Source organism: Puma concolor, chromosome C1 (assembly GCF_028749965.1).
Source record: "Puma concolor isolate L17-30 chromosome C1, mPumCon1.1.hap2, whole genome shotgun sequence".
Lineage (NCBI taxonomy): Eukaryota > Metazoa > Chordata > Mammalia > Carnivora > Felidae > Puma > Puma concolor.
In genome coordinates, this window is record NC_141674.1 from 119413285 (window position 1) to 119426952 (window position 13668).

The 13668-nt window shown below is 45.1% G+C and overlaps 1 protein-coding gene and 1 pseudogene across 10 annotated transcripts in view; both read right to left on the reverse strand.

Annotated features, from left to right (window-relative positions):
* CFAP221 (cilia and flagella associated protein 221) overlaps positions 1-13668 on the reverse strand; it is a 108661-nt gene that overhangs the window by 48411 nt on the left and 46582 nt on the right. For 9 of the 10 annotated variants that reach the window (XM_086718427.1, XM_086718425.1, XM_086718423.1 and 6 more), the window contains 3 exons: positions 5505-5664; positions 433-553; positions 237-348 (listed from right to left, as the gene is read on the reverse strand). In XM_086718427.1, the coding sequence (XP_086574553.1) occupies positions 237-348; positions 433-553; positions 5505-5664 (393 nt within the window). The remainder of the gene's footprint in view (positions 1-236; positions 349-432; positions 554-5504; positions 5665-13668) is intronic. The other variant, XM_086718426.1, reaches the window with a different exon arrangement.
* LOC112849085 (U6 spliceosomal RNA) lies at positions 11303-11396 on the reverse strand (annotated as a pseudogene).

Sequence of the window (13668 nt, forward strand, 5' to 3'; positions counted from 1 at the left end):
CATGAGTTCGAGCCCCGCGTCGGGCTCTGGGCTGACAGCTCGGAGCCTGGAGCCTGCCTCGGATTCTGTGTCTCCCTCTCTCTCTGCCCCTCCCCCACTCTCACTTTGTCTCACTCTGTCTCTTAAAAATAAATAAATGTAAAAATAAAATTAAAAAAAATTTTTTTTTAAATGCGACAAGCAATAATTCTTTCCTGTTCCGCCAGGGGCTGATTTATAATGAATCGACCAGTTACCTTCTCTTAATTCTTTAATCTTCAATTTCCCTGGTTCTTGGTTTAAAACAGTTGCCACAGCAAACGGATTTGATAAATCCACTGGAAATCTCAAGTCATGATATTCAATTTCCTGAGACCAAATCAGGAAGGAAAAGTCACTTATCTTGCTTCTCTATCATTCCTTCCAGCGTGTTGAGTGTAATGCGCACGTTACCTTAATCTTTGGGGGCTTTATTTTTGGTGGCAGGCGGTGAAAATTTATGTGTGTCATTGCCTTTTCTGGAGGAACATCCACTCTCTTAGAAAGAGCATTTAATCTTTCAAATTCTTCTAATCTATAGTTTAAAACAGGTATTAAATTAGTATATGATCCAACAATGCAAGGTTCCTATTTTTTTTAATTTTTTTTAACGTTTATTTATTTTTGAGACAGAGAGAGACAGAGCATGAACGGGGGAGGGGCAGAGAGAGGGAGACACAGAATCTGAAACAGGCTCCAGGCTCTGAGCTGTCAGCACAGAGCCCGACGCGGGCCTCGAACTCACGGACCGTGAGATCGTGACCTGAGCCGAAGTCGGACGCTTAACCTACTGAGCCACCCAGGGACCCCAAGGTTCCTATTTTTTAAAGGATTTTTTTAGGTAATCACTACATCCAATGTGGGGGCTCAGATTTACAACCCCGAGATCAGGAGTCACATGCTCTACTGACTGAGTCAGCCAGGTGCCCCACAAGCTTTCTATTTTTAATGTTCCTTCTGGTAATACCATGGCTTTTGGTCAATTAATGACTATATCTGCACTGAAAATAAATTTATGTGCTAAAACAGTGGTCTACTAGGACGCCTGGCTGGCTCAGTCGGTAGGGCACGGAACTCTTGATCTCAGGGTCGGGAGTTCAAGCCCCACGTTGGGCGTGAAGCCTACTGAAAGAAAGGAAGAAAGAAAGAAAGAAAGAAAGAAAGAAAGAAAGAAAGCAAGCTTTATATTAAAAAAAAAGTAAAACAGTGGTCTACTAAAATAAATGCAATATCAGTATACCAGCGTATAATCATATGTGTCAAAACAGTCTACCAATGGGTGCTTTTCTTTACCTTCTCGAAGAATATAACAAGAGGACAATGTGACACACTGAAAAATGCTCTCACAGTCTAGTGTGATTCATTTCTAGGCTGTTGGTTTTCAACAGCTAAATCTACTACACTAAAAAAAAATCTTATACTGATTTATCTTCCTAGTAAAAGAATGATTATGGCCACTGTTTACAGTAAGTTTTTTTTTTTTTTAGAAAGATAAAGTGCACTTGTACACACACACACACACACGTGTACGTGAGGGGGAGGGGCAGAGGGTGGGAGAGAGAAGAGAATCTCAAGCAAGCTCCACGCTCCGCTTGGAGCCCAACGTGGGGCTTGATCCCAGGACCCTGGGATCATGACCTGAGCCAAAATCGAGAGTCAGATTCTCAATCAACTGAGTCACCCAGGCACTGCCAGGAAGATCTTTTAAAAAGCAACTCGGACTAATATTTGAGATCTTTTCTGCAACTGAAAACTGTCTTGGACATATGTAGGTATAGGCAGTGCTATTACCGTGCCTACAGAAGCTACCGGACTTATTTATTACGAGATGTAGTAGAACTGCGTCACGTTCAATACTGTGAGGCATTTCTTCAAGCTATAATATGTGAACACTTGTTTTGCAAAATGACTTATGTTCATGATATTACAGAAAAAGGAATACCCTAACGTTTACTCATTCTTAATTTTTTTTAATGTTTATTTTTTTGAAAGAGAGAGATGGAGCACGAGCGGGGGGGGGTGGTGCAGAGAGCGAGGGAGACACGGAATCCGAAGCAGGCTCCAGGCTCTGAGCTGTCAGCACAGAGCCCGACGCGGGGCTCGAACCCACGAACTGTGAGATTATGACCTGAGCCGAAGTTGGACGCTTAATGGACAGAGCCACCCAGGCACCCCTAACGTTTATTCACTCTGACAATCACAATACACATGCTGAACCCCTACCCCCACTGCACAACATGGGACACACCAGCAATCTCAAACTTAACATTGCCTACATAAGAGTATCTTGAAAGGTCGATAGCCTGAGAGAACATGCCCTTTGGCAAGACACACACTGACTGATGGGCTGCGACGTGCAGGGCAGAGGCAGTGGGTCAGGGGGCGAGCTGTGGCCCAGTGTCCACATCTCATCAGAGCGTTGACACCACCTCTGCTATAAATATTGGGAAACATTTTTGTTTCCACATCTTTGAAGGCGTGGAAAAACAGTCTCCTCACGCAATCTAACGGCTGACGATGGAAACAAAGGGGTCGAAGAAAATGGTAAATTTTATCAAGGAGTTACTCGGGGAACTTGAGGAATTCCATCATACACCATATTCTGCAATGACAAAAACCAAACAAGACCCAGCAACCTATGAATCTTTCAGAGAACACTGAGGCCAGGATAATTTTCTTCCTTCATGGTGGAATTTATATGTTCTAGTACTATCTACAGTCTGGGGAGATACGTAGGTCTTGAGGCACAGTCCTTGAAAACATCAACAGTGTACTAAATGAGACATTAAATTCCAGCTGGGTGACCAAAACATGGTAGTTTAAAAACAGGGTATGTCTGCATTTGCATGGTGCTTCTACCATACAACGCCCTCGTATATTTAAGAACATGTCTTGGGGGGGGCTCAGTCCGTTAAGCGTCCAACTTTGGCTCAGGTCACGATCTCGCGGTCCGTGAGTTCGAGCCCCGCGTCGGGCTCTGTGCTGACCGCTCGGAGCCTGGAGCCTGTTTTGGATTCTGTGTCTCCCTCTCTCTCTCTGACCCTCTCCCTGTTCATGCTCTGTCTCTCTCTGTCTCAAAAATAAATAAACGTTAAAAAAAAATTAAAAAAAAAAAAAGAAGAACACGTCTTGGGAAGCAACAATCCACTCAAGTGAGGTCTTTACGAAAGCCATTTGCACATCACAGCATACGACATGAGCCAGCAAATAGCATTTTGTGTGGCCAGTTACCTAATACCAGAAAAATTACTACGGTCTTTCCCTCATATCCAATGCTACTTGCTCATTGCCAGGATGATTTTATTTCTACCGTGGTTACTTGCGGGATTCGGGTTCAGCAGGCCACGCTAACATCCTACAGTTGATTTAGTCTGCTTTGAATTTTTAGGAAGAAAGTCATGACATAAATATATAATCATGGAGTTCGTTCATATTTTGATATGGGGGTGTTACTCTACTTTCAATATGCTTAATGATGTCAACGTGGGATGTGTATCTCTATGTGAAAAGGAAACTCCAGATATTTCTTTATCCTTTTCTTTTTTTAAATTTTTTTTTTCAACGTTTATTTATTTTTGGGACAGAGAGAGACAGAGCATGAACGGGGGAGGGGCAGAGAGAGAGGGAGACACAGAATTGGAAACAGGCTCCAGGCTCCGAGCCATCAGCCCAGAGCCCGACGCGGGGCTCGAACTCACGGACCGCGAGATCGTGACCTGGTTGAAGTCGGACGCTTAACCGACTGCGCCACCCAGGCGCCCCTCTTTATCCTTTTCAAAACATCTGTAAGGGTTTTCCTTATGCTGTGACAAGTTTTCCTTTAGCTTTTATACAAATCACGCGTGTTAGGAAAAATGTGTAACTTTAACCAGATATATTGGGATATAAAAATACACGCTCACAGTCAAATAGAAATCGAAGTTCAGAAAAAATTTGTTACAAAGTAAAACTGAATCTCATTTCACACCTTTACTCTGTGAATGCTGATGAGTTAAAAAAAAAAAAAAACCTCCCATGTGGCACATTTTCATGTTTGCCTTATGTTGAAGTCACTTGTTATACCTGACTTCTTTTAGCTCCTCTGCTGTGAGTGTCTTCAGAGTGTAGACTGTGTCCCATAGGGCTTTGCAATGGACACTGCGCACAGCAGGCACTCAACTAATTATAACATTATATTGAGGCACCTGGGTGGCTCAGTCGGCGTCCAACTTTGGCTCAGGTCATGATTTCACAGTTCATGAGTTCAAGCCCCACGTCGGGCTCTGTGCTGACAGCTTAGAGCTGGAGCCTGCTTTGGATTCTGTGTCTCCCTTTCTCTCTGTTCCTCCTCCTCCTTGTGACCCTCCCCCACTTGTGTTCTTTTTCTCTCTCAAAAATAAATAAACATTAAGAAAAATGATGTCATGTTGAAAATTTGAAAATAGTTATGCTGTTCCTGTCTTATGATTTACATTTAAAATAGAGTGTAGGGGGGCGCCTGGGTGGCTCAGTTGGTTAAAGCGTCCGACTTCAGCTCAGGTCACGATCTCGTGGTCCGTGAGTTCGAGCCCCGCGTCGGGCCCTGGGCTGATGGCTCAGAGCCTGGAGCCTGCTTCCGATTCTGTGTCTCCCTCTCTCTCTGCCCCTGCCCCGTTCATGCTCTGTCTCTCTCTGTCTCAAAAATAAATAAAAAAAAGAAACGTTAAAAAAAAATTTAAAATAGAGTGTAGGGGCACCTGGGTGGCTCAGTCAAACATCTGACTTTGGCTCAGGTCACGAGCTCACAGTGTGGGAGTTCAAGCCCTGCATCGGGCTCTACACTCATAGCTCAGAGCCTACTTGGGATTCTCTCTCAATCCCTCCCTCTCTGTCCCTCCCCCACTCTCTCTCTCAATAAATAAATAAACTTAAAAAAAAATAAAATAGAGTGTAATACATACATACGATCATGTATGTAATGTGTAATGTACATACATGAAATACATGCATAAGGTCAAAACTCAACCAGCCCAGCAGTAGTAATCAGTAAAAGCAAGTATCCCTCAAACCACCTTTTCTTGGTCATCTCTTCCCCTCTCAGTAGGAACAACTACCGCTACAAGCCTAGAGCTATTCTGTGCATTATTATTTATTTTTTCAATTTTTTTTTAACGTTTATTTATTTTTGAGACAGAGAGAGACAGAGCATGAACGGGGGAGGGTCAGAGAAAGAGGGAGACACAGAATCGGAAACAGGCTCCAGGCTATGAGCCGTCAGCACAAAGCCCGACGCAGGGCTCGAACGCACATACCGCGAGATCGTGACCTGAGCCGAAGTCGGACGCTTAACCGACTGAGCCACCCAGGCGCCCCATATTTTAAAGAGTATTTTATGAAAGCTCATCATCTTACGTACGGTTGTAATGGCATTCTGCTACAAGAAAGAAAGAATGGGAAGAAATGGCGACTTAGGAATTACTTTAAACAAATTTTAGGAAGAAACAAAAGACATTCCAAAGCAGCCATACGGTAAAGCCACGTTGGGACAGCATGTTCCGGTGAAGACACATTCGTATGGTTGAGAGTTGAACTGTGAGATCCATAGCTGCATTTTTATTTGCGCAATCCCATAGTGAAATGGTGTGAACTTCACGGTCACATTCATCTTCCCGTTAGCCGGGATTAGTCCTGAGGGGAAAGAAAAGAGACGATTCTTTCTTGTCTTGCGAAGTCCAGTCAAAGAGGCTGATACACACACAAACATGTTCTTCCCATGGTAAGTACAAGTATTTCCATGCTCTTTTCATTAAATCCATGTGAACCGACTTCTACATGTTTACACTGATCTTATTTACCAACTGCTATGTTAATCCTTCATAATAATTGACTGTCACTTATATAGATATATGTCCATCAGCATTAGCGAGTCAGACGTGAACTCCCAGAACTATCATCTTTAAGCCAATTACCACTCGTCGATGTTAATGCTGTAAGCAACAAAGAATAGCTAGGAACACGCATAAAAGTTTCTGTCCAGGTAATTCAGTTTCCTGCATTTTGGTGTAATTGGATTTTCTCCTTCCAAATCTTTGGGATGGACTACTGCTCTCTCTCTGAAGTCAAATATCCCAGCTTACCTTATTTTTCTTTTCTATCTCTGATGCCAAAAGGGCTTAGTAAGTGCTCAATAACAGGGAAAGGGAAAGAAAAGGGAGAAAGAAAAGGAGGAAGAGAGGGAGGAAGGATCAATGTAGTAGATACAAGAAGGGTTAATGTTCTCTCTGATTTCCACTGAAGGCTCTTTGGTTTGCCTTCTAGATGATTCCTTATGCCCTCATGTGTCTGGTCTTTGCACTATCCCTGCAGAGGCCTTATACTTTCCCTCCAAATTGCTTGGCATACCCTCCTTCTCATCTCACCGTCCTCTCAATCTTGTCCCGCTGTCTTCCTTGTTCTCTATGCACAACCACATGGACCTTTTATGTGCCTATCCAGGCATTCACTAAGCATTTACTGTGTTCCAGGCAACGTTTTAGGCACCTGAGAAACAGCAATAAACAAAACAAAGTCCCAGATTTCACAGACTTTACATTCTAGCTGGGGACTGAAAGCAAACAAACAAATAGATGAATATAAAATATAAAGTCATGTTACGAATACCAGCAAGAAAAGTAAAGCAACGTATGGGGGAAGCAAGTGAAATGAAATGCTCCATTTGAGACATAATGAACAGGAGGCTTCTCTAGTGAGGAGATGTTGCAGCTGAGACCTGAAAGAAGGTCATACACATTGGGCTCCTGCTGCCTCAGGGCCTTGGCACGTGCTATTCCCTTTCTCTAGATCTTCTTTTAGTTTTAGTTTTTGTTTTTGTTTTTTTGTTTTTGTTTTTTTTACAGAGAGCAAGTAGGAGAAGGGGGAAGAGGGAGAGAGAATCTTAAGCAGACTCCACGCTCAGCACAGAGCCCAACATGGGGCTCGATCCCACAACCCTGGGATCAATTTTGACCTGAGCCAAAATCGAGAGTTGGATGCTCAACCGACTGAGCCACCCAGGTGCCCCCTCTTTAACTTTTTTAATCCTACTCTCTGAAATGACCTCTTTTTGCCATCTGCCTTCTCCTAGACTCAAACGTAGTTTTACAAAAGTAGGAACTTGTTCATTACTGTGTTCCCAGCTCAATAAATACTAGTTGAGTGAGTGAATGAACCAAGTTTCATTCACTCACTCAACCTCTGTATCCAGTGAAACTCCTCCTGACTCCTCATCCCTAGGAGCCTTCACTCCCTTAAACTTGTATCAGCCCAAGGGCCACCTGAACTGTTGGCCTGCTCAAGTTTACAGCTCTCCCCCTGGACTGCACACCCCTAAGGCTGGCAGCAGGCCCCAAATCTCATTTACCATCCCAGACCCTTAGCTCAGTGCTTCAGAAATAGGTATGGGTCAACTTCCTGAGAGCAGAAGTCTAAACCTTTAAATGACATCCACTAGTGACCCAAGAACTCCCTGCAGGGCAGAGTGAATCAGCAGAAGAGCTCGGTTCTATAGGCCAACCTAGGATCAGCTGAATACAAACCCATGTGCTACAGATCCATACCTTGACCACCCACCCGGTCAGAAAATAAAACATCATCTGACCCGAAGTTCACTGGGGGGCTTTAGACTGCTTCTGCTCCGGCTCATTAACTTAAAATAATAAGAACAAGCTCTGGAGCAAGGATTAATGTTTGCCTTGACCCGGCTGATTTATTTTTTCAGTGCTCCCGGCCCACACCTAATACATAAAACACACTGGAGGCGTAACCTGGGCAACCAGAGTGGACAATGCTTTTTCCATTAACGGGGACACCAGTTAGCACAGCTCCGTTAACGGAACTTGGTTGCGGCTGATTGTCAAATGTTAACAGCTCTTAAAGGTGTGCTTAGCAGTCCTGGCTTACTGCTTGGCAAAAACTAATGGTGGGAGGAAGGAGAGCAAGTTTCATGTTTTAACAGTAAGAAACACCCCTCCCCCCCAATTACTACTTTATTTTAAAAAGCCCAAACCAAGATTTTATGGGTTCCGTCCACTCTGGGGGCAATTTCAGATCACTGCCCTTAGATCAGCAGGGATAATGTTAAATTGCAGGGCAGTGAGGGTGTAGGGCAGAGAGAGAGAGGAGAGAAAAACTGAGAAATGAACTAGAGGCTAAGAAAATCCTAGTCTATCAGTAAAATGGCTATAACGAAGAAAACGTAGCAACACTAAAAAATACTATAATGATTCATGAAGTGACCAGAAAATACCACTGGATCTTTGCCTTGATTTTTGTTTTTTTATATATTTTTGAGAGAGATAGAGAGTGCGAGCAGGGGAAGGGCAGAGAAAGAGGGGGACAGAGGATCCAAAGCAGGCTCCATGCTGACAGCAGCAAGCTTGAAGCAGGACGCGAATTCACAAAACTATGACCTGAGCCGAAGTCTGATGCTCAACCGACTGAGCCACCCAGGCGCCCTGACCTTGATTATAATTATGTAAAGTATGCATAAACATGGCCAGCCACCCACAGGAGATTTGTTAGGGTGGTTAGGCCCAAGATGGGGATCATTTTTTATTTTTATTTATTTATTATTTTTGGGGGGGGATCATTTTTTAAACATTTCTTCTTTCACGTCCATATAATGTCATTACAATATTGTTATCCTTTTTAAGTAACTTTTTATTTCAAATTCTCAGAAAGCACAGATCATCTTCCCTAAATTATCACAAAGCCCTCATGCTTGAAGTGTTAGTAAGTATTGGTTTTAATCTTCCAGGATTTAGGGTTTTACAAGCTGTGCGATGTGGGGTAAATTTCTTTATCTGCCTAAGCTTCGGGTAGGGATTTAATAGCGCATAGTTTAAAAACTGTCCACGAACAAGCCGTTGACAAATTCGGTGTTTTCGATTCACTGGATCACAGAAGGGAGGGCTTCGAGACTCACCACTATGAACCACATGCCGTCCACAGGGACACTCACAGATCAAGCCACTGCCCAGGGTGTGTGGACAACAGAGACCCTGGCTCACTGGGCCCCATACAAGCTCTGTGACTTGGCTTGTTATGTTACCCGAGGCTCAATTTTCTCAGCTGTAGGATGGGACAAGGTTTAAAGGAGAAAACAGTGTATAAAGTCTGGGATAATGCTTACTTAGGAGGCAGTGTGTGTCCTATAAATGTGTCCTTCCCAACATTTGTGCCAAATATAATGAGTAATGACTTATTCTGTATTATATTATCGTTAAAATGTCGGGAGGAGGGGGCCCCTGGCTGGCTCAGTCGGTGGAGTGTGCGACTCTTGATGTCGGGGTTATGAGTTCCAGCCCCACCATGGGCATGGAGACTATTTTTGTTGTTGTTAAAGTTAAAAAAAAAAAAAACCCAAGATGTCAAGAAGAGGAAGTATTTTTTGGAAAAACTTACACAGTTGATTGTGGAACAACATGAGGGGGAAGAGCACTCACCCCCTGTGAAGTTGAACACCTACATACAACTTTTTTTTTTAAGTTTATTTATTTATTTTGAGAGAGACAGAGACAGCGCGAGTGGGGGAGGGGCAGAGAGAGGGAGACAGAGGATCCCAGGCAGACTCCGTACCTTCAGTGAAGAGCCCAATGAGGGGCTCAAATCCACAAAACCGTGAGATCATGACTCCAGCCGAAGCCAAGGGTCAGACGCTTAACCGACTGAGCCGCCCAGGCGCCCCTCTTACATATAATTCTTAACACCCCCAAAACATAATGACTCATAGCCTACTGTTGACCAGAAGCCTTACCAATAACATAAACAATTAACACACATTTATAAGTTCTATGTGTTTCATCTTATCTATTTTTTAATTAATTAATTTTTAAATTTTTAAATTTACATCCAAGTTAGTGAGCATATAGTGCAACAACGGTTTCAGGAGTAGATTCCTTAATGCCCTTTCCCCATTTAGCCCATCCCCTCCTCCCAAGTTCTATGTATTTTATACTGTATTCTTACCATAAAGCAAGTTAGAAAAAAGAAAATGTTATGGAGAAAATCATAAGGAAGAGAAAATATATTTACAGTTGTGCTGTACTTACTGGAAAAAAAGTGGAAAAAAGTCCACTGGAAGTGGACTCAGACAGTTAAAATCGGTGTTGTTTAAGGGACAACTGTACCTGTACCTAAAAAAGGAAGAGGCAACAGCCTCACGGTGCCAAGCCACTGGGATGGGTTTCCGAAAGCACCGGGTCTTTCTTTTTGCTTTCTTTTTCTTTTTGCTGCCAAACTCAGGCTATTCTACAGGTCATGAGACAAGGACTGGGCTGCCCCTGGGAAGGTCTACTTAAAAAAATTTTTTTTTACATTTATTTTATTTTTGAGAGGCAGAGAGAGTCAGAGCACAAGTGGGGGAGGGGCAGAGAGAGAAGGAGACACAGAATCCGAAGCAGGCTCCAGGCTCTGAGCTGTCAGCACAGAGCCAGACGCGGGGCTCGAACCCACACACCGTGAGATCATGACCTGAGCCGAAGTCGGATGCTCAACCGACTGAGCCACCCAGGTGCCGCTGGGAAGGTCTACTTTAAATTTTAGGCCTGTGGACTTTCTGTAAAGGGGTGAAATATGAGCCCTGAGGCTTTCAGTTATCAGTTCGTTTCTAAGCTTCCTGGGAAGAGCCAACGCTTGCTCAGCCGCAGCAGGTGCAGGACAGATGCTAACAGCCAATTATCCCCGATCTTCCTTTAATCTTTCATTCTCTTCTCCCTCCAGCAAGCCTTTGTGACAGAAACTAGAAATAATCAGTAAAGTGAGAGTTTGGGGGGGATCTTCCTTTTCCTCCCTGTCTACCAAGTACCCAAAATGCAGACCATGGGAGCAGGATCAGAACAGCTTGGGGACCCTACCCGTGCTGATGGGAAGCTGAGGGGCAGTCTGAGCAGGAGGATGCTGGGGAGAGGCAAGCCAGGCCACCAATTCATTTTCTGTCAAGCCTGTAACCTGCTGGCAGGGAGCAGTGAGTGTAGCACACATATGTTACATGGCCACCGTCCTGGGCGCTGTCCAGCACGCAAAGACAGCTCCGGGGAGGCCAGAGAGACTGTATGGGAATGCTTATAGCTGAACTCAAGAGCTGCACGAAGCATCACGCACAGCGCCTGCACTCCCCATCGCTCACGGGGACACAGGGAGCCACCCCCTGAGCACGCCCCCAGTTCACCGACGCCTCAGCAAAGCCCAACTGTGCCACCACCCACCCTTCGCCATTTTCACAGCCAGCAGCCATCCAGGCCAACCTGGCTTCCTTCCTTCCTTCCTTTTTTTTTTTTTTTTTTTTTTTTTAAATATGGAATGCTTCACGAATTTGCATGCCATCCTTGTGCAGGGGCCATGCTGATCTTCCCTGTGTGGTTCCCAGAGGCGAGCCCTGGGCTTCCTTCCTGAGGACAACCTGCTCCCTACTTGTGCTACTCCAACCCACTCTCCCCTCAGGAGCGTCATGAGGCCCCAGCTCCTGCTGAGAGCCCTCCACTGGACTCCCTTCCAGCTCAGAACCAAACCCTAACTCCTACCATCCTCAGCTCCCCGGGGCCTCTCCAACCTGGTCTCCCCTTGGGCACATCCTCCAGACATGCTGGGCTTCCAACCTTATAGCGATGGTGGCTCCTGTGCTTAAAGCCCCCTTCCCCAGTTCGTGACCACCGACGAAAGCAGTCACCTGGTCACATCCCCTTATTTTGTTTTTCTTCACAACCACTTCCACCCCCTGGACAATGTCCTCCTTATGTGCCTGTGTCTCTCCCCTGAACTGGGACATCAGAGAGGGAAGCAGGACTGTCTTGTTCCCTGGGGCAGCCCAGGGCTTATCAGTACCTGATGCACAAGTACTGAGTGCTTAGTTCTGGAACAAATGCAAATGGGGGGGCCACAGGGCAGGAAGCAAACCCAGCAGCAGGAGGAACCGAGCCCAGCAGCATTTCTGGAACAAGACGGTGAAGCGAAGCTATTCTAACTAGAACACCCTGCTGGAAAACTCACCAAAACTCCAAGAAGCAAATGCATAAAATGGAAGAGAAGGAAAGTCTTCCATTAAACAATCCCAAAGCCTGAAAAGCAGCACGCTTACCAAATACAGTAACACCCCAAAACTTGTTCTGTGAGCGTTCCACAAGAGGAGCAAACATTTCTAATAAATTTCAACTTGACAAACGAGCCACGTCTTGCAACGCGAGTAGTGTGTGATGCAGAATGTCACGTGACCACAACTGAGCCCATGGTTCTAGAAACTCGCTTTGACACACGAGTGCTTTGGAAGACAAGCATGTTCCCGGAATGAATTATGCTAGCAAACCAAGGTTTTACTAGTGTAAAGTAAGGCATGGGAGTGTGCCGGGAGCTGGGAGGGCAACAAATTTCCCCGAGGATAAGGGGAATGGCCCCGAAAAAAAAAAAAAAAAAACACTCACTAGTCTTTGATTAAAGAGATAAAACGTGGTATGTGGCTGGGCCCTGGAGAAGCAGGGATCAGGACAGAAGAGACGTGACCTCAGCATCCTAGAATAGCGGGGGAGGCAGCTGAAGAAGTAACTACATTGCCCTGACATTTCAATGGCCTTAGACCTGGGACCGGGAGGCTGGAGGTGACGTGACGGGGACAGAGCAGAGCAAGTGACCACAGAATGACAGCACACAGCACAGAGGACGCACCCTGCCCTCATGAGCCTGAGGCAGTGATGGGAGATGTCCTCCCAGGATGCCTGAGCCCACGGACTGTGGGCCAGACCCTGGTTCCAATCCCAGCTCTACCCTTGGGCAACTTACCTAAACACTCCATGCCTCGGATTCCTCATCTGCAAAGCGGACATAATAATAGCATCCAGTCATAAGTGTCATTGGGAGTATTAAATGAGCGGTGTTGAGGTGCTGGGGTGGCTCAGTTGGTTAAGCCTCTGACTCTTGATTTCAGCTCAGGTCATGATCTACCTCAAGGTCATGAGATCAAGCCCCACATCCAGCTCCATGCTGACAGCACAGAGCCTGCTTAGGATTCTCTCTCTCTCCCTCTCACTGTCCCTTCCTCCACTCGTGCGTGCACTTGCGTGCATTCTCTCTCTCTCAAAATAAGTATTTGTTAAAAATGAGCAGCACTGATGTCTGGCACGTGGTAAGCACCGTATAAGCATCAGCTGCAATTGTTAATTATTATCACCGCCATCATTTCTTTCCCCACGTTATCCTTCTGCTGGCAGCAGGCCCTACTCAACGCTGAGTAAAATGCTGAGTGGAGCCAACATTTTGTGTTACGCACAAAAAACCGAAAATTCAAAAATTAATCCACTTTGGAGGAGGAAGGGAACATAAGCAAAAGCCGGTGAAGAACACACAAGCAAGGAAGGGAGAAACACAGGGAGAGCCGTGGCAGGGAGGAAGGAGGAATCCGTACAGAATTAAATTATTTTCAAGAAGATAACAGAAAGCAGGGGCAAAGGGGAGCCAACCCATACACATAATTTATATGCCTGAGGGAAAGAACAAAGCAAATAGAAGATTAACGTATCCAGTTTTAATAGTTGAAAAATTTCCTAAAACAGAGGCATCTGGGCGGCTCAGTCACTTAAGAATCCGACTTTGGCTCAGGTCATGATCTCACGGTTCATGGGTTCGAGCCCCGTGTTGGGTTCTGTGCTGACAGCTTGAAGCCTGGAG